The 23,815-nt window shown below is 46.1% G+C and overlaps 1 protein-coding gene across 1 annotated transcript; it reads left to right on the forward strand.

Moving 5' to 3' along the window:
- Nucleotides 1-18,063: 18,063 nt before the first annotated feature.
- LOC130022014 (zinc finger protein 420-like) lies at nucleotides 18,064-23,439 on the forward strand (the record flags this gene model as incomplete). The annotated part of the gene is made up of 4 exons (XM_056112739.1): nucleotides 18,064-18,221; nucleotides 21,659-22,241; nucleotides 22,326-23,165; nucleotides 23,335-23,439. Coding segments are annotated over 4 exons (1,686 nt in total), but the record flags the coding sequence as incomplete, so codon positions are not given.
- Nucleotides 23,440-23,815: the final 376 nt, after the last annotated feature.

Consider the following 23,815-nt stretch of genomic DNA (forward strand, 5'->3'; position numbering starts at 1 on the left):
ACATAAAGTGTTTAGAGCTATATTCCAAGAAATAGAGGAATGGGAGTGCCTCAGGAGCATTGTATGGGTGTAATCCAATAAAACTTAAACTCCCTGTCACAAGGGAGAATGGACATACCAGTGTTAAACCTAAAATGTTTAGAGCTATATTTTCAACAGAACAGTGTAGTAGTTGGTCTGGAGCGATAGCACAGCGGGTAGGGCGTTTGCCTTGCACGTGGCCCTTGAGGCTGCTCCACGTTCGATTCCTCCACCCCTCTCGGAGAGCCTGGCAAGCTACTGAGAGTATCTCACTCACACGAAAAAGCCTGGCAAGCTCCCCATGGCATATTAGATATGCCAAAGACAGTAACAACAAGTATCACGATGGAAACACTATTGGGCCTGCTCGAGCAAATCGATGAACAATGGGAGGACAGTGTGGTAGTGGGAAGATAGGGGAAGTTGAAGATAGGGGAGGTTGTGCTGCGTCCAGCCTTCTACATCATCCCACAGCTGACTCTCGGGACCAGAGAGAAGATCGCCAGTACTAACAGGTCCTTTGAAGGCTTTCTGCGGACATCCCAGGGATTTGGGATGTTGGGCCCCCACCCCATCAAATCTCGAATGAACTCCAAAATTTGGAGTGTTTGTTCACACCAGGTTACAGGCTGTTCTGCCAGGCAAAGCAGCAGCCTCCCAACAGAAGCACAGTCTGTTGGTTAGAAAAAAGCACATTCTGACTCACCTGTCCATTTCATAAGCACCCACAAAATTAAATTCACCAGACCCACATCCTGGTACCCTGCAAATTTATCTAAGCATAGTGAGGCAAGCATGTTTACAGAAGCAAAGAAAAGCGAATACAGAAATAAATCAGCTATTGATGTTTACTACCTCACTTTGGGGGGACCCTAACCTATTTTTCCTATTTGTACTCTGTGACGATCTGGCACCCTAGTGGAATGGTTACAAGAAATTGAGAATGTTTTTGTAATAACTCCGCTAAAAAGTAAACTTGTAAACTAAATTAATTTCATATTCTTACGGTAACAAGCACCAAATCATCATAGCCAAACTGTTGGGATCGGGAGTTCCCTAGCCCTGGGAGCCGTGGAGAGACGAGATAGACACAATTCCTGCAGGAGTAAAAACGGGGTTTATTTAGACCAGCATGCTGGGGCTCCGCAGCATACCCCAAAAACGGGCAGTGGCTGAGAGCCCCGAACTTCTTCAAAGGGGACCTTATATAGGCCTTCACTGGCCATTACAGCAAAGCCCGCACATTTCATAGCCAATAGATTTGTAACAACATATACTTTCTTAACCAATCCATTTAAAAGTACCTCACTCCTTAGCCTATAGATTCAAAGATCAGCATTTACGTATATCGATTGTCAGCACAAGCAAGGTTATAGCTGGAATCATTAAGCCTTAGTCCCTTGACCATCCTCGTTTTGAGTTACCCAAGTCTGCAGGGTGCTTTAGTGAGACAATACATTCCAGGAAAGGGCAATTTCCCCCAACCACCCGCATCCTGAGTTATCCTTTACCCAAATCTGCAGGGTGCTTTACTGAGACAATACATTTCAGGGACAGTAAATCACTTTCCATGTCCCCTCTCCCCCAGGTGCAAAGCAGCCAAGCAGTTTTACAGAAAGCAATGTTGCAAGTTAGCTAAAGTACACAAAAATTTGATGCCCTAATATGTATTCTTTCAAAACAACAGATCAATAGATCAACATGTCTGAAAAAGAGGCTTTCTCCTGTACTACTACTGTACAGTTATTCTTTCCCACTGGTTCAAATTTTGAAGAATTATAGCTTAATAAATCATCAAGTACTAAAATATTAAAGATTATTTAGCTGCACAGGAGGTAAGGGACTTTCTATTCATTTGTCTGATCCATGTAGAATCACTGCTATGTAGACTTTGAGCACTGTCTGAAGAGTTGCTGCGCATAGCTCTCAAGGAATAACTGGAGAGCACCGTTTACTCTGAACACACACAACTACAGAAACAGGAATTTTTGCATACACAAATGTCTTCCCAGTCATCACCAATTCCTGAGTCCCCTTCTGGGCTACCCCTGACCACTTTCTAAGCCACGTGATTCACTTAGTTTCTGAATCTCTCCTATCATTGTGAAAATAAACAGTTGAAGCTACTCAAGACCTATACTTTCAGTGTGATATAAATAAACGTGGGGACTCAGAGAGGTCTGGGTGGCTGTTTGCAAAGAATGCGAATTTTATTTCCTTCGTCAAAACAAAGACTTCTGATTGATGTGCTATCTGTTCAGTCCGTCACTCTCCATCTATCCCAGACCTGGCAAATATCAGATGTCCCGATCACCTGATCCTATCCCAGAAACGGGGAAAAATGAACCTTTCTGACCAGGCAAGTATCTGGTCAGGAATATTTGAAGCCTGGCCCTTTAAGGCTCTGGGCGCTCTGCCTATGACGTCACAGAGTTGGGACCAGCTTTCCCTGCGCGTCGTGGAAGTCTGCGGAAGTGCTGGTGGGCTGGCTTAGGTGCGGAGGGTGAGGAGCGGGTGAGGGGGTACCCAGGGGGCAGGGGGGTCCGGGAAGGTCGGTTTCCCGCTGGCCGCCCGAGTGGTCGCAATGAGCGCCTGAACTTCCGCGTTCTCCGCCTTGCGGGCGGCGGGTTCGCTCAGTGGCGGTGGCCCGGGTGGCGGCCCCTCACCCGGGTCGCACAAAGAGCTGCTGCCGAAAGGTTTATCTTATTTATAAATTGATTTTTGGGGAAAAACGATCGTTTTTATTGAGTAGAAGTTACTTAGAAAGATGCGTAAGGGGGGAACGCGGCCGGCCGGGTTCGATCCTGGCACCTCACAGCGTCTTATCACGGCCGGGAGTGAGCCCAGAGCCGGGAGTAACCCCCGACCAAAGCCCCCCAGAGCTCCCCAAAAAGGTGGGTGGGTAGAGGAAGCACGTGTTCGAGGAGAAAAACGAATCTGAAGCGCTAAGGTCATTCTGAAAGCTCCAGAAACAAGGACAATAACCGAACGAAGAAAAGTGGAAACAAAAGTTGTTTTAATTTTTTTTGTGCTTTAGCCCCTTACCCTGTGGCGCTCAGGACTCCCTCCCTGGGGATCCGAGGACCCTTTGGGGGGTCGGGATGTGGGGCCAGCGCCCTCCCTGCTGACCCGTTGCTCGGGCCCCTCACAAAGGAGAAAGAGTCAGAGCTAGAGGGAGACTTAGTCGCCCCCAGATATGATGGGGCGGGTCAGGGCACCTCAGCGTTATCTTAGTTTCGGGGTGACTCCCGGCACCTAGTCAGTCACAGGGGTGGGTGGATCATCCCAGCAGTGTCCCCAGGACATCCCGTTACTGGCCTCCTTTCATTCATTAGGCTGATTGTGGAGTAGTGCTAAAGCGTGGGATTCCCTCATCAAAGGGACCTGGGGGCGCATTCTTTTTTCTCGTGGGTTGGGTGTTGAGCCCCACCTGGCTGTGCTCAGGGGTCACTCCTGGGGTTGCTCAGAGTACCCCATATCTGGGTCAGCAGCATGAAGGAAAAAACACCCTACCCTCTGTCCTGTCGTTCTTGGGGGGTGTCAGGTCTGGATGGGGGGTGGGGCTGGGTACATTCTTCATATGCTTGGGGCTTAAAAGCATTTGGCAGAGTCTTTGATTTTCACTGGTCCTTGTGCATTCAGTGGGTTCTGGGAGTTCAGGGAGGTGGGGAGCTTCTCTTTCCTTTTTTTATTTATTTTGCATTTTGGGTCACACACAGCGAGGCATTATGGTTATTCCTGGTTCTAAATTCAAGAAGCACTCCTAGTGGTGCTAGGAACCAGAAGCGATGGCCAGAATTAAACCCACGTTGGCCACCTTCAAAAGAAATGCTCATTTGTCTATGCTGTCACTCAGGCCCCAAGGTGTGGAGCTTTAAGCCAACTCAGGTTGCAGTCTGGAGGGGTGCATCAGTGTGGTGCTACAGTGGGTCTTGCAACCAAATATGCAATCTTAGCAGGAAGTAGCTTGGGCACTTCCAGAGTGTGCCCTAACCCCTCTAATAATGCAATTTAGGATCACTATTGGCCACCACACCTTTATTTGTTTAAATGAAATAATTATTTAGTCAGTAGGAAATACAACTGCAAGACTCAGTTACTTCTCCTACCTTTGCACTCAGGGATCACTCCTGGCGGGGTTCAGGGCACCGTATGGGATGCCAGGATTCAAACTTGATGTGGCCGAGTGCAAGACAAGCACCTCACCTGCTATACTGTGTCTCCAAACTCTTTCCACAGAAATTTCTATTTTTTAGATTTTTAGGGTCACACTCAGCGATGCTCAGGGTTTACTCAGGCTTTACATTCAAGAATCACTCCTGGCAGTACTGGGAGACCATATGGACTTTGGGAATCGAACCCAGGTTGGCCGCATGGAAGGCAAATTCCCTACCTGCTGTACCATCGTTCCGGCCCCAGAAATGTCTTCATTACTTATTTTATTGTACTTTTTTTGGCCACAGCAACAATGCTCAAGGGTTACTCTTGGTTCTGAGTTCATGCATCATTTTTAGCAGTGCTGGAGTGGGTGAGCCTATGTCCTGTTGCATATTGACCCCGGCTTAGCTGCTTGAAAGAAAAGCACCCTACCAACTTACTAGCTTTGCTAACCCTGTGTGATTATATTTCCTCAGAAAAAAAGAATTTCTGCCTCACCTGTCCAGATTCCAAGCACCTTCACTGTCCATCTCTCCAAGACCAGGAGTGTGCCCTGCTGTTGAAGTGAGTACTTGCAGAAAGGGGTTTTCCAGGGACCAGCTGCAATAGGTTCTAAATGTCTCACTCTTAGGGGCTGGGGCAGTAGTACAGCCAGGAGGGCGTTTGTCTTTCTTGTGGTTACCAGAGTTATCCCTGCCACAACATCACTAAGTGATATTGTCTCCTGAGCATCACTATGTATGACTCCAACCCTCCCACTTCAAAATTTGTCTTGACACATGAGAAATTTTTATGCATCTTTTTGGAGTTGGAGTGTTTCTCCTGTCTTTCCCTCTCCCCCTCACCCGATCCATTTGCTACAAACTTGGAGATAGTCAGAGACTCTCCCCCTCTTGTGTCTGTGTGTCTGAGATGCAGGGGGAGCCATGCCTTGTCCCCCAAAGGTAAATCAGGTGCTCAGCCCTCTGAGCTCCTCTCCTTGGGTGTATCTCACTACTTGGGGAGCAGATGAGGTGAGATTTGGGGCCACACCTGGTAGTACTTGAGGTCTGTGTCCTGCTCTGTGCTCAGGGGACTAGTGGACACTGGATACAAGGGAAGGCCCTCTGGCCTTCCAGGTGGCTGGCATCTGCTTCAGTCTGGTGTGCTCTCTCCTGTTTATACCTTCATGGAAAGTTCTTACCTGTGAAATTTCTAGAGCCCTTTCAAAGGATGGCTGTTACGGGAAAATGAAGGAGTTGGAGTTGGAGGCTCTTAGCGAAATTATGGACTTTAAAATCTCATTTGCATTAAATTTAATTTTTCTTTTTTCTTTTTTCTTTTTGGGACACAGCGGTAATGCTCAGGTTTTATTTCTAGCTTGGCACTCAGGAATCACTCCTGGCAGTTCTTGGGGGATGTATGTGATGCCAGGGATCGAACATATGCCCTGCCAACTGTACTATCACTCTGGATCCAAGTATAATATTTCATCTTCTTTTTCTTTTATTAAATCACATAACCATAGGAGTAAAATCATAGTCTGAAAACCTGGCCTGTAAGCTCTGAGCATTTCTGGATGTGGTCCCAAAACAAAAAAACCCAAAGGACTGAGCGTTCAGAATATATTACTAGATTTCACACCTCTTCTGTTGGCAGTTAACTCCTCATTGCCTTTATTTGGGCAGGAGGAGGATTGGCTATGCGGGATTTTGCCAAACACAGCAGTGCTCCAGGATCATTCCTTGGCAATTCAAGTTCTGAAGTTAAGTCTTTTGCTTTCATGCAAGTGCCCTGCCACTCACTCTCAGCTCTTCCAGACCACTGCAAACCTTTGAAATTGTAGCCTGTACTTCTGGCTCAGGTTTGCACCAGGAGGCCCCAGGTACCAGCAACCCTGCCCTGCCCTCTATCTACCAGCAGGGCCTCATCCCTGCCACTTGCAATATCTTTCTCACAAAGTTCACATTAATTATATAGAATTTGAATTCCTGCAGTCAGAGATAGGCCAGGAATACAGGACCTGTCCTTGCAAGCAGTCTGCCATGGTAGTCTCCTGTAAAACGCAGGATTCCCCAAGCACCACTCAGGTAAGGTCAAAGTTCTGCCACCTGTAGCGCCCAAATCCAAACCTGCATTCTACAAAACTGGTAGGTGGAGGTTGACTTGTGAACAAATTAAGTATGCATATAGATTTAGATATACACACATACACAAACACACACACACACACACACACACACACATATATATATATATATATATATATATATACATGTGTGTATATATATATATACACAAACACACACACATACATGAAAAGAAATTCTGTCATGAATCAAAAAGAGGGATAACCAGGCTCTTATAGATAAGCATATATAGTCTTTGGGTCTTGGCCATTGATGGGATTACACGGCACCGGGGACAGTTGGTGGGTGTAACGCCTATATACTGGAAGATGGGAGATCTGGGTGGAGGAGGCCCAGTCCCAATAGGAGCAGCTTGGAGATCTCAGCCCCAGGTCCAGCACACCTGGGTTCCTCTGCCGGTTCCTTCATGCATGAGGCTCGTCTGAAATTCTGGAGAGTGGTCTTAAACATGGCTGTGGCTCAAACCAGAGGTCTTGAGCTGCCGGGGCTCTGCTCGGGGTTGGGAGGGAAACTCAACACACCCTCCTCCAAAAGGCACCAGTGAGAAAGCCAGACACGGAGGCAGGAGACTGTGTGTTTTCTTTCAGGAGCCGGGCTTTATAGTCTCTGGGTCTTGGCCATTGATGGGATTACACAGCACTGGGGGCAGTTGGTGGGTGTAACGCCTATATACTGGAAGATAGGGGATCAGGGTGGAGGAGGACCATCTCTTTTCTCAGTCTCCTTCATTCCCCCTGTCTCCCTGAATCTGCTCTTTTTCTTCTCTCACCATGACCACAATCCAGCCTCCCCATGGGAAGCGCAATGAAAAATGATTTTCTAGACTTCCCATTTACCTGCAGCCCATGAAGAAAAAGCAGCCCTAAAGGTGTGTTACTACTCTCCTCTGACTAGCAACTTAATTGACATATTTAGTCCTAATGATTACCATTCTGTATGAACATAGTAATAGACACTTTTAAACTTGTTGGTGAATCTCCTGGGGACTTCTCACCACAGATTCAGACTCAGGCCGGATCAATCACTCCCAATCCCAGCAGCGTCCAAGTCTAGTTATTACTTTTTGATTCGTGACAAAATTTGTCCATGACCAGGCTCTTATATATAAGCATTATGGTACTTTGACCAGGCCCATTTTGATCCCAGCGTAGCTAGCTCACCACTTGCCCTGGGTCCATCTAGTCCCTCATCGGACCCTTCTTTATGAGATTGATGAAGTAAGGGCAGCTGAAGCTTCAGTCAAGAGAGCAGATGTCCAGGAGGTAATATTATCTGGAGACCATCAACTGTAAAGCTCAGGCTTTTCTTTGTAACTGTCTTCCTGTATCCATACAAAAAGCAATTGCTCTGAAATAGCTAACCATGCAAAAGACATTAAGGAGAAGAGAAAGACAATATTTACAAGTCAAAGTCTGATCAGTTGACAAAGGTAATTGAAAGGTTATGGGCAATCAAGAAACATAAGATCTCACCTGCCAGGGAGCAAGGGCAGACCACTATTATACTACAATACCTGGTGATCCTCAATGGTTTCTCTTGGCTCTGCACTCAGGTATTATTTCTGATGGTGTTCCTGGAAACTACAGGATTCTGGGGATTGAACCTAGGTTGGACATGTGCAAACAACACCCTACCCAGATCTACAGTTGCTCTGGTCTCAGTTGGAGAGTTTAGATACATGTAACTGTGCACAGAATGTTGTATGAAAGGATAGAAGGGGCGCCTTGATGAAATCTTTTATAAGTGGGAATATGGGTCAGGTCCCAAGCTCTCCACATCCCATGAGACCATTCCGTTTACCTGTGATTTCTCACAAGGATGGTCACATTCCTGGATCCCACCCATGTTATTTTACTAATAATAGAGGTTAAAAATGAAACATTTATGATTGGATAAAGGAAAATTCCATCCATCTATTAGTCAGATCGTGCTCAGGGGACCCTTTGGAATTCTGGACATTGTACCTAGATTGACTGCATGCAACACACTCTACTAGCCTGATACTCTCAGTTTGAAATCATGTTTCTGAAATTGCCTCCTGGGGTTTTCTTTGATGCTGAGAGTCCACTGCTCGCGTGTTGTCAAGGGGTAGAGTGTTGGCCAGACCTTGCTCTCTGATGATCTTACCAGCCTTTGTTCCTCTTCCATGTCTCCAACTCTCTGGGTTTCTGCTAAGCCAGTTCCTCTCTGAATCCCCAGGGTTGGCTTCGTCGTCACTGCTTTCATCCCCATCTGGATTTATTATTTACCCAAGAAACTCATTGTCCCGTACCCTACCAGCTACCTACCTACAGAGCTTAATTTCTTTTGACATGAAAACTCTCATGGCATAGACTAGGTAAAGGTAAAAGGTAAAGGCCCTCCCGTTGATCGTCGATTTGCTCGAACGGGCCCAGTAACATCTCCATTGGAGACTTTGTTGTTACTGTGTCTGGCATATCGAATACTCTCGGTAGCTTGCCGGGCTCTCCAAGAGGGGCGGAGGAATCAAACTTGGGTCGGCCATGTTGGCCGCTTGTAAGGCGAACGCCCTACCGCTGTGCTATCGCTCCAGACTAATAGACTAATGAGTGCAATCCTCTGTTCTTCTACATGGCAGTAGCCAGCCCTTTTGGAATGTCTCTTCCTGCACACTGTGATAAAGGCTCAAGTGAGCAATTTGGCCCTCATCCCCACAGGGATGCCGAGACAGGTGGTATGTGTTCTGAGGGTGATCAGAAGATCACTCTTCCCATGTCCTCAGCACCATCACTTTCCCATAGAAGCCCATATTGGACAGAATTCCCAGAAATGTAAGCACTGAGGACAAACTTTTGAGTCCAGCATGACCCCGGTGGGACTATGTAAACATCCACACAGGAGAGAAACTGTTTAAGGAATGTGGGAAGGCCTTTGATGGATCCTCATACCTTATACATAGGAGATTTCATACTGGAGAGTCCGTATGCATGTAAGGAATGTGCTGTGGCCTTTCTCTGTCTCATACATCTTAGTATGCACGGAAAAGGTCACACTGGAAAGAAACCATATGCATATACAGAGTGAAAGTCTTTGCTTATTCCACAAGCCTTAGTACACAGAAAAACTCACACTGGAACACTGGAGAGATAACTTATATTTGGGAGCAATGTAGGAAGGCCTTTGCTTCTTCCTGAAGTCTTAGTTTTCATAAATTCTGTTTTGTAGAAAACCCTTATATATGTGAGGTTGGTGGAAAGGCCTTTCATCTCAGGTCTTTCTGAGCATAGGAATGTTCATACAGGTGAATGAAACACTGTTCCTGTCACTACTGTCGTAGGGTCTTCACTTACTATTCAAACTTTTTTGTCCATAAGAAAACGCACATTGCAGTGAATCCATGTATATATGTAAGGAGTGTGGCAAGGCCTTTGCTTATTTCACAATTCTTTTGTGACACTGAAATTTTCATATAGGAGACAAACCTTATGTTTGTTATGACTTTTGCAAAGCCTTCACTTTCCCCTAACTCCTTATTAAACATAGGAAAATTCACTCTCGAAGAAGACATATGTAGGGGTGTGGGAAGCTTTTTACTCAATCCTCAAGCTTTTCTGTGTGAGAAAAATTTATCCTGGATTGAGGCCTTATATATGAAATGACTGCAGGAAGATTTTGATGCAATTGGCATAGCTTTCTGAACAGGAAAATTCAGAGTGGAGAGAAATCTCATAAGTGTAAGGAATGTGGAAAGGTGTTCAGTTTTTCTCCAGCCCTTACTGCGCATGTGAAAAGTCATTTTGCAGTGAAAAATTACATCTGTCAGGAGTGTGGGAAGGACTTTCCTGGATCCTTGGGCCTTATGCATAGGAGAATTCACATGGGGAGAAGCTATATATAAATATCCATATTTATATATGTAAGAATATATATATTTATGTAAGAACGTGGAAAGTGAATTATTCTCACCTGCAACTTTAAAGACAATCCTGGAGGAAATCCTGTAGGTAAGGAATATAGGAAAACTTTCATGTTCCCTCAAGCTTTAGTAAATATAAAAGTTATGTTGGATCAATCACTTCCATGATAACAATGGCCGGCGTCAGAACAGGGCCCTTAGGTAAAACAATTTTAGTTTCAACAAGTAGGTGGGGGATAGATACAAAAGTACAGTAAGGAAGGAAATAATCCTGTTATTTGTGAAAGCTTCCTGTGATACTAGTACAGTAAGTGAAAGGTACTTGCTGATTATCCCCTGCACCGTGGTTATGACAATGTCCTGGCATGTGGACTTCCCAGTATGTTAACTGGTAAATAATGTTTCTTAGTGATAAAGCAAGGTGGAAGGAATTAAATAAGAAGTAAATAGGTACAAACATTGCATTTTGCTGGGTACTGTCACGACTCACCATGGTTTCATTCTTTGCTGTGACTCTGACTTGGCTCAGAGGCCCTGCTTTGCATAGATCATGGCATAGATCTACCAGGATGCTGTGGTTAGCCTTTTTTGACATTGTATAGAGGGCAGACCTCTATTCTTCAGGCCCTTCTGTGTTATGTTCTGGGAGTCACATCCCGCAGTGCTGTCCATAATTTGTGTCCAGGTAGAGCCACATGCAAGGAAGCACTTCATTCGCTGTAGCATATCTGTACTCATTGTATTCAGTTTTCCATTTGATTTACACAAACATTGAGGGTAAACATTTTGAGACTTACACTTTGGAAGCAGTAAAATCCTAACAATCTTTTATACACCAAAATGGGACCATATAGAATCCAGATGATTGAACCTGAGTCAGCTGCTTACAAGGCAAACACCCTATCCACTGTGCTTTCGCTCCAGCCAACCAGCCTTACACATTTACCTGCATTTTCCTAGTTGTTCTCTGCGCAGCTGGTGTCTGGCCCTTTAAGGCTGCTTGCAGAAGCGGAAGTGACGTCACAGCAGGGCATTTACATGTTTGCGTGCAAGATGCTGGATCAGGCCTCCATTTGTTAAGCACGTGCAGGGAGAAGAGGCTGTCTGTCCATAGTGGAAGGGGTCTGTGAAGGCCGGTTTCCTGGCAGGACACTAGCGGCCTCCCTTGAGCACCCCACACTGTGCCTCCCAGTTTCTGCACTGAGGGGCGGAGCCAACCCAGCTCTAAGGACACTTTTAAGCTTTTTCAACTGATATCCAGGCGGTTCCTGCGGCCTGGCCCGCCGGGGTTTTGTGGGGGACTCGGAGCTTTGGTCATTGCAGTGGGGGCTTTGCTGGGGTGCAGGGGTCGCGGGTGTGAGTGCGTGGTTCTGGGGATCCCCTGCAGTTAGGCCGAGGGACGGCGGCAGGTGGGCGTGGGGCCGAGTGGGTGGGGGGGGCGCTGTGCCGTTCCTACCCTCCCAGTTCGGGACTGCGCTGGGCCCAACCTCACTGCTGTAGAAGCTGCAGGTTCACTTAGAGGACCTGAGAGATAGCACAGCGGTTAGGGCGTTTGCTTTGCATCTGGCCCACCCAAGATCGATCTCCAAGTTCGACCAGGACGGGTGCCTGAGCGCAGTTAGACATTTCTCGTCCATATCGCCGGTGGTGCCTCCAAAACTATAAAAGGACTGTTCATTTTTGAGGGGCAGCTCGTAATTGCAAATGACACTGTAGCCCTCAGTCACTATTCATTAGTAGCCTTGAATTCCAGACCATCTCTTGGGTGGGGTTCTAGGGGTGGTTGCGGTTTGCAACTTAAAATTTACTTTGGGACTATTTTTGATTGTATTTTGGGCACAAATATGTAATCTCGGGGCTTCCTTAAGGAGCAGCACTCTGGAATTCTTTTTTTTTTTTTTTAAGTTCTTTAGGTGTCATGTGAGATGCTGAATATCAATCAGGGTCAGCATGGGAAGCGCCCCTCCCAGCTTAATATCTCTGACTCCACATTTTTGTTTTTTCTAACGTAGAATTTCTTTATCCTAAAATCAATTTGAAAATTGCACCCCGACTCTTCATCTCTCCCTGATTAGGCAAAACCCGGCTATTACACTGAGAGTTGTGTTCAAATAATGTCTAGACATGCGCTGCATGCCTTTGGTGGCTGTGATTTGTCTCCCCACCCTGGCCGGTGAAGGGTAACAGAGGATCAAAGAAGGAAACAGGGGCCAGGCTGTTGGTGATCTGCTGGATATTAACCCAAAGTGTCTTAGGCTTCATCTGTGAATTGCCCCTTTTGCTCCTCCCAGAGAAGCTTATCATGTCCTTGCTAACATCCCTGATTTAGTTAAAGTTTATCTTTAACATTTCCTTTGTATTTTTCTTCGTGTTGTCTCAGTTCCCCAGGCCAGTCTTGATTACTTATGTACCATAACTTTCTGGTTATTCTCAACTTTGTATTTGTACTGCTTTGTAGTTGAAGTGGCTGTGTATTTGTACCTGCTTCCCTGTTTCCCCTATAGCATTTTTATGTTTTCACTCTACAGCACTGTTCTTTGGTTAAACACAGAAAGACCATCAATGCTTATACTCCTAGTATTTCGGAGTAGATGGACTCAAGTATATCTACTCCTGGGCATAATTGCTTGGTCATAATTACTTGACTCGGGCTTCAGTTACTGTAGTCCCTAACACCCCAAAAGGGAGGTTCTGCCGTGGAACTTGTATGGACCAGGGGCAAGTGGGAAAACTACCCCAGCTTCGAAATGGAACATTCTAGAAAGCACGTGTGCATGGTCTTGATGCAAACAGTTACAGCATTAGAGACAGGATCCCCATGGGGAAGGAGAAGGTGAACTGGCCTGAAGACTTAGTCTGGGATTTACAGTAAAAGCCTTGCTTGCTCTCAGAGCCCAGAGAATTAAGTGTTAAAAGCCTTATTTGCTCTGGGGGCTGGAGAGATAGCACAGCGGGTAGGGTGTTTGGCTTGCACACAGCCAACCTGGGTTCGATTCCCAGCATCCCATATGGTCACTTCTGCAATGCCAGGAGTAACTCCTGAGCGCAGAGCCAGGAGTATTCCCTTGTATCACCGGGTGTGACCCTAAAAAGCAAAAAGAAAAAAAGCCTTATTTGCTGTCAAAGCCCAGAGAACTAAGTGTTGGGATATTTGTCTCTTACTGTGTTTATCCAAACAACTACAAGTTTTGATAACTTATACAACTAGAGGAAAAGATAAAAGCAACATAGATATCCCTGGGAGACAGAGTGTCTCCTTGGGTAAATCTCCCCATGAGAATTTACTCTGCCAAATGTTTATCTGCGTAAATGATCAGTCACCCCTCTTACCTGTCCCTTTTCGATGCCTGGGTAGCTCACAGCTCTCCTGGGTCCATTCAGTCTCTTGCTTTTGGGGTGCTAAGAACAAAGCGCAGATGATGCTTAAGTCTCATAAACAAGACAATGCCCAGGAGTATATAGTATCTGCAGTTAATTAACTCTGAAGTTACAAAAGCATAATATTGCCTTCCTTTGTCTAGACAAAGCTGAGGGCTGGGGGCATGGCCATCCCTATCCTCCCAGCACAATCTTCCCAACTTGGGACTGCACTGGTCCTTGTTCAGGAAAAAAAAAAAAGGATATTTTTATAAAGTAAACTGTAGAGGATATAAAGGAAAGAGAAAGTCAACATTTTATTTACAAATACAAAATCCAGAGATTTCTGGATAATCTGACTTTACAATTCAAGGTTGTAATTAGGGAGAATGGGTGAATAATGTATAGGGGAAGCAGAGCACAGGGAATTAAAAACGAATACTAAGGAAATGGGTGTGATTGGGATGGGTGTTACTCAGAAAGCCTCAGCTCCTTGTACCAGAGGAGAAATGATGAACCAATGTTAAACCTAAATTGTTTAGAACTAGAGTCCAACCAGGATAAAGGATTTTGTTTTTTTTTTAAGCAAGAAAGTTTTGGTTTTCCAGGAGTAAGGACATTTGCTCAGGAATCCCACTGGGTGTGCTAGGAGCACGTTTACTTAGACCCGGAGCCATAGTACAGTGGGTAAGGAACCATCCAAGCAATCGACCCAGGTTCTATGCCCTGCATCCCATATGGTCTGTTCCAGAGTGACTCCTGCGTGTAGAGCTAGGAGTAAGCCCTGAATCTGCCGGTTGTGGCCTCGAAACAAAAATCAAACAAAGTCACACTTATATATACACATATATATGCACAATGGTGAAAGAACAACAGGGATTCAGGAGAAAATGTGACTTTCTGTAGCACGGCTAGATAAAAAATATGGGATTATTTTTTCTTTTTTGGGTCACACTTGGCGATGCACAGGGTTTCCTCCTGGCTTTGCACTCAGGAGTTACTCCTGGCAATGCTCAGGAGATGATATGGGATGCGGGGAATCGAACCCAGGTTGGCCGTGTGCAAGTCATACGCCCTATCCGCTGTGCTGTCTCTCCAGCCCCAAGTATAGGGGATTTTTAAGGACCAGAAATTTGACTCTTTTAATGTTTCATTCTCGAATTTGTCTCTGTACATCATTCCCCCCCCCCGTTCGGTAGAATTTGCCTTTTTTCTTGTTATATTTTTCACCACAGCCTACAGTGCTCAGTTTTTACTCTTGTCTCTGAGCGCAAAGATCATTTGAGAAGAGTCAGGGTAACAGTCTGTGTTTAGATATCATTGATTTGATGTTAGGTGAAAATGCATGATCAGGCGACTTCTCCTTACCCCCAGTCCCCCAGTGTGTGACCGACCAGTCCAGCATTTGCCTCTCCACTCCTCTATTCGAGTCCATCCTCCGTGCAGCACAGATTCACCTGGGTGGCAAAAAGGTTCTCCGTGCCTAGACTCTGGCTCTTTACAGTACCTAATGGAAGCGGAAGTGATGTCATAAGTGATGTCATAAATGTCATGGTTCATTTTCCATCCCTCACTCAGACACTGGGGCTGTTGCTCACTTGGCAAAGGACAAGTAAATTTGCTCCCCATGGGCTGGAGCGATAGCACAGCAGTAGGGCGTTAGCCTTACAAGCGGCCAACATGGCCGACCCGAGTTCGATTCCTCCGCCCCTCTCGGAGAGCCCAGCAAGCTACCGAGAGTATTCGATATGCCAGACACAGTAACAACAAAGTCTCCAATGGAGACGTTACTGAGCCCGCTCGAGCAAATCGACGATCAACGGGAGGGCCTTTACCTTTACCTTTACCTTACCTGGAAGGGGAACTCTGAAGAAGGATTTAGTTGCAGGATTCGAACAACCTCCTGTGAGCACCCTGCACCTTCCCATTTCCACACTCTGAGCCGAGGGGCCGAGCCAAATTGGGGGGCACTTTTGCGCTGGTTTTTCACTTGTTCGCCAACATACAGGTGGATCGTGAGGTGTGATGGAGGCTTTAGGGCGACACAGAGCTTTGGGGGTGCAGTGGGGGCTGTCTCAGGGTTCAGGTGTGACAGTTGTGAGTTCGTGATTCTGGCATGCCCCTTTTGCCATGATCGTCTCCAGCTCCAGGATGGGGCAACAGTGGGTGAATGCGGGAATCATCCGAAGGCTTGGCTATTCCAATCGTCCCAGCAGTCCCATGTTAGAACCATCGGCCCTAAGCTCACTTCTGTAGAATCCTGAGATTTGAGGTGCAGAGCTTCAGCCCCTCCACCAAATGGCAGGAGACCTGTTGCTGGTTATCTTCATTTTCTCCCGTGATAGACGCGATCATGCGGGGTATATGGGGGGGAAGGGGGCCTGCAGGTGGCAGAGGTTTGCCAATGAAAATGTATTTTGGGGGCTATTTTTGGTTCTTTATATTTTAGGGGGAGAGCACATACGCGGAGATGCTCATGAGTTACTCGAGTCTCTAAGCTCACGTATTGTCCCTGGCGCTGCTGGGGGCCATATCGGATACAGAGGATTAGTTGGTTCATCTAGTCAAGCACCCAGTTCACATTATTGCCTTCTAACCACAATACCAGTGTATCTTTTTCTGGTTCATGAATTTCAGGTCCCTCACATCAAGCTACAAAGCACCCCTGACTCTTCATCTCTCCCAGAGCAGACAACACCTGCCATTGTGGTAAATACTGAGGTCCCCAGAACGGAGTGCCCAGGTGCATGTCCTTGTCTACCCTGCAAGAGAGCGTCGAAGATTTGTTCACTCTAAGTCACATGGTGTAGACACATTCCAGGCTACGGTTCCCAAGGGACAGCACTGCTGCCAGCTGCAGGGGGGCGCTAATATTCGGGAGCTCCTGGGCTGAGAGTCGGCCCCTGAAAGGGCCTACAGGGACTTTCCTGTGGGAGCCAGAGAGGAATCTGGGGATCAGAGAAGGCTGTCTTTTCTTCCCCTTTAGCCTGGGCCCAGGCTCCTCTCCTGAAGTACAACACAGATGCCAACAAAATTTGCATCCCCAGCGGAGACAGGAGCTTCTGCCATTGTCTCCCAGAGGTAGAATTGTGAGGCTGTGCCCGAGGGTGTGGCTGGTCTGAGCTCAGGAGTGGGAGGAGGTGCTCCTGTCTGGTGCTCAATGTTCCTACTTCTCCAGGTCTTTGCAGGAAGCCTCGCGCTGATCCTCAGAACATCAGTGACAGGAGAAGATGGTGACGCGGCTTCTCCTAAACCATCCCCAGGTAGGAGTAGAGGGATAGAATGACATGAGGTAGTACCAGGAGTGCCCAGGCTTCTTGGACCATCTGTTTGGAGTTTCTTTTGGACGGATTCCAAGATGAGACTTCCGATCGGACCGTCCCTTTCTGCTGTTTGAAGCTGCTTTTGTGTATGTTTGTTTTGTTTTATTTGGCCTTGGGGCCGACCCAGTGGTGCATGAGGAGTACTCAAAGCTCAGTGCTCAATGTTCATTCCTGAAAGGTCTAGGTGACGAATGGGATGCTGGAGGTCCAAAGGTTTCATCTTGGGTTTTCTGTTTTCTTTGGGGTGGCAGAGCAAGGATTCTTGCAATCATTTCTTGTGCTGCACTCTGGCATTGCCCCTGGCAGTGCTTGTGGACCATATGGGATGTTGGGGATCGCCAGTCCTACATGCTGTCCCTGGAATAGCTGTCCTGTTACGCCAAACTGCTGCTTCGGCTTCTTTTGCATCGTTTTTGTCATCAGCTGTCCTCTTGACTCTGTGCTCTGGATTCACAACTGACTGGCGTCAGAGCACCCTGGGGTGTGTTGGCCCCGTTTGCGCCCTGGCAACTACAGTGACTTGGGCCTCCAGACTTGCTTTTCTCCTGTTTTGTCCTTCCTGCGTTGGAGAGACTACCTGCTCGGTCATATAGTCTTAAGTTCACATAATCTTGTGTGTGGATTTCTGGGCATGTGCTGATCCCAAGGAGAAAGCCAAGGATCTCTGCGGCCAGTAGAGATGTTGGGGTCAAGAAACTTCTAACTTCTTTGAGCGGGATGTGGGGTGGTCCAGTGCAGTGAGTTCCTACAGGCAGACATGCCATGCACTGTTCTGAGTAGTTGTCTATATGGACTCTCGAGTTCTCAATCCTAGTGGTCATGTGCTGTGGGGCTGCAGCGGTGAGCATGCAGTAGTTTTTGCTACACCCAGGGATAGCCTTTTGGATCGTACAAGTCTGTGTTCAGGTGATCCTCTCTACAGTGCTCACTGGAACAGTGGTGCTCGAATTGGCCGGGGGGTTACCAGGAAAGGCAGATACATCCAAGAACCTTCTGTATCACGTCGTCCCACTTTAGCAGATGCAGTTGCCTTATGTGATTTTTGGGGCCCATCAGTCATGCGTGAGCATGGAGGCTGGTTTATTCGGAGTGGAGAGGCCCCGCGACAATATAGGACCCTGGGACCTGGCCTCAGAGTAGTGTGAATGAGGCTAATTTGGATTCTGACTCCCACCCTCTTCGTGTGCTGACTCAGGACACAGTGACCTTCCACGACGTGGCTGTGAACTTCACCCCAGAGGAATGGTTATGCCTGGAGGCCTCTCAGCGGAAGCTCTACAGGGACGTGATGCTGGAGACCTACCAGAATCTGCAGGCTGTCGGTGAGAGCAGTGTGGAGCCAACCATGTCTGAACAGACCTGCGTTGGCTCCCTGGGGTTGGGCGGAAGCTGTGTGTCCAACAGTAGCTCTGTGACAGGCGTGCAGTATTTCTTCCCTCCCTCGTGTTTTTTAGGGTTCACCTGTGGATACTCAGGGCTTACTCTCAGCTTTGTCTTCAGGAATTACTCTTGTGGGGTAGCTGGACCCTATGGGGTGATTCAGATCAACCGTTTTCGACTGTGTCCATGGGAAGATCCCTGTCTGCCCAGTTATCACTCAGGCCCTTTAAATAGTTCCATCCATTGGTGCAACAATTTACTTTGTGTACTACACGAAATTTTGTGTGTTTAATTGGTTTTGCTGTTGCCTTTGTTTGGGGGGCACAGTCCACAGTTCTCTTGGCTCTGTGCTAAAGGATGACGCCTACGAGTGTTCAGGGGCCATATGGAACCGTATATTTAAACCTCTTGGCAAGTTAAACTGTCGCTGCCTCACCCCCAGTACTTTTGCATCAGTCACTCAAGTCAGACGGTTTTTGCATTTTCTTTTTTCCTTAGGGATTAGGAATTATTCCTGCCTGTGTATTCAGGGTCCACACCTGGCCTTGCTCCAAGACCATATGGGCTGCCTGGGATCAAACCCACATGTGTGTGCAGCACTTCTGTCTTATCTGCTGTACTATCTCTTTCCCACCACAGGAGATTTGATATTTCATCTCTCAACTCATTAGACGCTGCCCTATTTCAGTGCTTTGATTTACTTCTAATGGTTCTTGTGAGACTTTAGCAGGACTTAGGGTTTGCTTCTGGACTCTGCACTCAGGGATCGCTCCTGGCTGGCTTGAGGGACCCTAGGAGATATCGGGTATCACAACTGGATTATCCGTGAGAAACTCCTGCTGTGCTCTCTTTCTGGATACATTTTTAGCTTAAAAAATAAGGGTATCTTGTCACCCTTGGCCATTTCCAGATTTATTATGCACTTAGTTTTACTGAAATCCGTGAAAAGTTCATGAGGGGCTGAGGAAACTCCATGTGCTGCTGAACCTAGAGAGATAGTACAGGGATGAAAGTGATTTTCTTGCAAGCGGTGCATGTGGGTTAAATTCCCGGCAACCCATGTCATACCCGAGCACCAGCAGTAGTGATTTCTGAATACAGAGTCAGGAGTCTCCCCTGATCATTGCCAGGTGAGACCCAAAACAAGACAAAAAACAAAAACATACTGTGCTAATCAACCCCCTATCTGCCATACACAAGGCCAGGTCTAGAGTATTTGTGATATTTTCTTGGGTCTTACCTCTCGAATAACTAGAAATATGTGGAATTTTGGAAATGGACATTCTGTTCATGATTTTCAGATAAATGCCCACTTATATCAAGAAAACATGGGCATTTACCTGTCACCTTTTCCCTGTGACTTATCCATGCCTCTGTCTCTGTTGCGACAGGGCACACTGGAATGAAGCCTGCAGTGATCTCCTGGCTTCAAGGAGGAGTTTTGAGGTCGGGTAGGAGAGGCGTGTGTGCGGGTGAGTGTCTGAGGACCCTTCCTGGATCAGGCCCTGTGCAGTGTATGGGTGCCCTGAGCATGTGTGAAACATGCTGCTGAGGCCGGGGCCTTGGTGTCCTGTATCCTTGGGTCTGTGCTGCACTCAAGCTGCTCTTCATTTCCTTGGACTGTCAATCACAGAATGATCCTGTAATTTGCTTCCATGGCTTTCGAATAAATAAGACCATAACATTGATAGTTTGGATCTAAACGATAGTACAGCAGGGAGCGCCTTGCAGTACCTGAATGTGACCTGTTCAATAATCTGTTCAATAACCTGGTTCCCCGAACATCACCAGGTCTGCTCAAAAACAAAAACATAACCTAGTGTAGAATTGCCAAGATCCTCACAGTTTTCCACTATCCGAATCTTTTGTTTAGTGTGGGACTCTTTGGACTTTGAGAACCACAGAGATGTACTCTTAACTACATGGCATCATTTTGCTACATATTGTGACATGTGTGACATGTGTGAATTGCATGTTCTCTTCAGTTTCAGAACTGAAACCGCGACTTCAGAATTTGGTATTACAGCACTTTGATTTGGGAATGGGGTCAGCAAGTACGAGTGAGTTGGTAAGATTCACGAATACAGAATAAATATTATTATGCCAGCAGGAGTGGACCAAGTATGTGATTGTAAAGGTGGAGGGCTGGGATTGGCAGGGAGAAATTCCAAAACCTGATGCTTGGAGTAGAGGACTCTTAGCTTTGCTAGGTGCTGACATCAACCGTGTATAAAAATACTGTGAGTTTTTGATTGGCTTGACAGTGGTAGTTGTTTAGAAAGCTAATTTGTGCGCCCTAGAGATGGTGCAGTGAGAAATATACTTGTTTTGCATAGGGATGGATGGTCCTTACCCAGCACGCCTTATAGACAGCATAGACCCAGAGAACTGATCCGAGACACTGCATGGTGTGCTCCTCCACCCACCCAACCTCCAATGAATAGAAACTACAAAACAGAAAGAAAAAAAAAAACTTTATTGATCCTGAAAGGAATCACTTGTGGTGAGAGCATTGCAATGGCCACGTGATCTGTCTCAGCTGCATTACGATGCAGCGTAGTCTTCACCCCTGCATCACAGGTTCCACACAGAACTTTAACCAAATCCACATGTGGATCTATTTCATTTTCTCTTGAAATGGATGTGTCCGTTTTCTAAAGAAGGAATTATTTCTAGTTGTATTCCTTCATTAAATTAAAAAGGGGGAAAGTCCCAGAATTTACTCTCTATCCATCAATGTTGTGCATCCAACTTACGGTAACATGAAGTTATTCAATAGTAAGACAATTCATATGTCAGTAATTGCATTTTTGTGGTGCATATGTGTGGAACTACATCTGAAGGGCTCAGTTTTTTGACAGGAAGACTCAGTGAATAAGTCAATAATTAGAATCCTCTGTTGTTCTGCAGGAAAGCTGCCACCCCGAGTGGAATGTCTCTGATCCTGCACTGTATGATAATGTCTCGACTGATCAATCCTGCCCTCAGCCCCATGAAGACGACGAGACAGGCGGGATTTCTTCTGAGGGTGATCAGAATGGTGAGAGCTACATCACTCTGAAGAAGCCCTCTCCTGGAAAAAGTTCCTTGGAGTGTGTTATTCTCAGTTCACAGACACAAAATTCCCCAATGGGGTACCTGCTAGGGAGAGAAGCACTGTTTATAGTTAGTCCCTCACAGCAACATACCCTCAACCACAGTCACCGTGAGCAGAACCCATATAGGTGTAAGGAATGTGGAGGAGCCTCCCCATGTTCTCAGCACTGTGGTGTACCCTTAGAAAACCATAGTGGACAGAATCCCCAGAAATGTCAGCCCCAAGAACAAAGTGTGAGTCAAGGGTTACTCCATCATGACCATATGAATATAAATTCAGGAGCGAAACCTTTTGCATGTGAAACATGTGGGAAGGCCTTTGATCAATCATCACATCTTATGCATAGGAGAATTCATACAGGAGAGAAACCTCATGAATGTCAGACATGTGGGAAGGCCTTCATTCAGACCTCTAATTTTAATGTACCTATGAAAACTCATAGTGCAGAGAAGCCTTCTATTTGTCAGGAGTGTGATAATGACTTTACTCAATCCTCAGGCCTCAGTATACATAGAAGTATTCACACTGGAGAGAAACCGTATATATGTAAGGAATGTGGGAAGGCCTTTGCGAAAGCCTCAAGTCTTAGTGTACATAGGAGAATTCACACTGGAGAGACACCATATATATGTAAGGAATGTGGGAAAGCCTTTGCGAAAGCCTCAAATCTTAGTGTACATAGGAGAATTCACACAGGAGAGAAACCGTATAAATGTAAGGAATGTGGGAAGGCCTTTGCTCAATCCTCAAGCCTTGGTGTACATAGGAGAATTCACACTGGAGAGAAACCGTATATAAGTAAGGAATGTGGGAAGGCCTTTGCTGGAGCCTCAGGACTTATTGCACATAGGAGAATTCACACTGGAGTGAAACCATATATGTGTAAGGAATGTGGAAAGGCCTTTGCTTTGGCCTCAAGACTTAGTGAACATTGGAAAATTCACACTGGAGAGAGACACTATGTTTGTAAGGAATGTGGAAAGGCCTTTATTTTGGCCTCAAAACTTAGTGTACATAGGAGAATTCACACTGGAGAGAAACCGTATATATGTAAGGAATGTGGGAAGTCCTTTGCTGAATCCTCAAAGCTTAGTGTACATAGGAGAATTCACACTGGAGAGAAACCGTATATATGTAAGGAATGTGGGAAAGCCTTTGCTGGAGCCTCAAAACTTACTATACATAGGAGAATTCACACTGGAGAGAAACCTTATATATGTAAGGAATGTGGAAAGGCCTTTGCTACAACCTCAAGCCTTAATGTACATAGGAGAATTCACACTGGAGAGAAACCGTATATATGTAATGAATGTGGAAAGGCCTTTGCTTTGGCCTCAAGACTTAGTGTACATAGGAGAATTCACACTGGAGAGAAACCGTATATATGTAAGGAATGTGGGAAGGCCTTTGCTAAATCCTCAAGCCTTACTATACATAGGAGAATTCACACTGGAGAGAAACCGTATATATGTAAGGAATGTGGGAAGTCCTTTGCTGATGCCTCAAGCCTTAGTGTACATAGGAGAATTCACACTGGAGAGAAACCGTATATATGTAAGGAATGTGGGAAGGCCTTTGCTAAATCCTCAAGCCTTACTATACATAGGAGAATTCACACTGGAGAGAAACCGTATATATGTAAGGAATGTGGGAAGTCCTTTGCTGATGCCTCAAGCCTTAGTGTACATAGGAGAATTCACACTGGAGAGAAACCGTATATATGTAAGGAATGTGGGAAGGCCTTTGCTAAATCCTCAAGCCTTACTATACATAGGAGAATTCACACTGGAGAGAAACCGTATATATGTAAGGAATGTGGAAAGGCCTTTGCTGGAGCCTCAAGACTTTATGTACATAGGAGAATTCACACTGGAGATAAACCATAATATATGTAAGGAATGTGGAAAGTCCTTTGCTGAAGCCTCATACCTTTGTGTACATAGGAGAATTCACACTGGAGAGAAACCATATATATGTAAGGAATGAGGAAAGGCCTTTACTTCATACTCGCAATTGACTATACATAGGAGAATTCACAGTGGAGAGAAACCGTATGTATGTAAGGAATGTGGGAAGTACTTTGCTGAAGTTCGCTGATTTTCACCCGGGCTGCACCTATGGCAGTATTCTTGTGCTTGGAACTGCTTGTGTGTTAACTTGTAAATAATGGGTCATGGTGATGAAAATAAGGAGGAAGGTGACTGAATAAACTGAATAAACACCCTCCTGCTCAGAGCTGTAATGGCTCACTACTCTGTTGTTGTTTGCTATGCTTTGGCTTGGCCCAGTGGGGCTGGTTAGCGGGAATTATGGCAGAAATCAACCAAGATGCAGCATTGAATACTTTGAAAATGGAAAAATAGGTAATCCTTCATTCTTCAGTGTTTCCTGTGTTAGGATTTGGGATGCTTGAGCACCCTGATTTGGTCACTTGAGCGCCAGGTCAAGCCAGCTTGTATGGTGCATTCACGCT

The sequence above is a fragment of the Sorex fumeus genome, unplaced genomic scaffold (genome assembly GCF_029834395.1).
Source record: "Sorex fumeus unplaced genomic scaffold, SorFum_2.1 ptg000019l, whole genome shotgun sequence".
NCBI classification, from domain to species: domain Eukaryota; kingdom Metazoa; phylum Chordata; class Mammalia; order Eulipotyphla; family Soricidae; genus Sorex; species Sorex fumeus.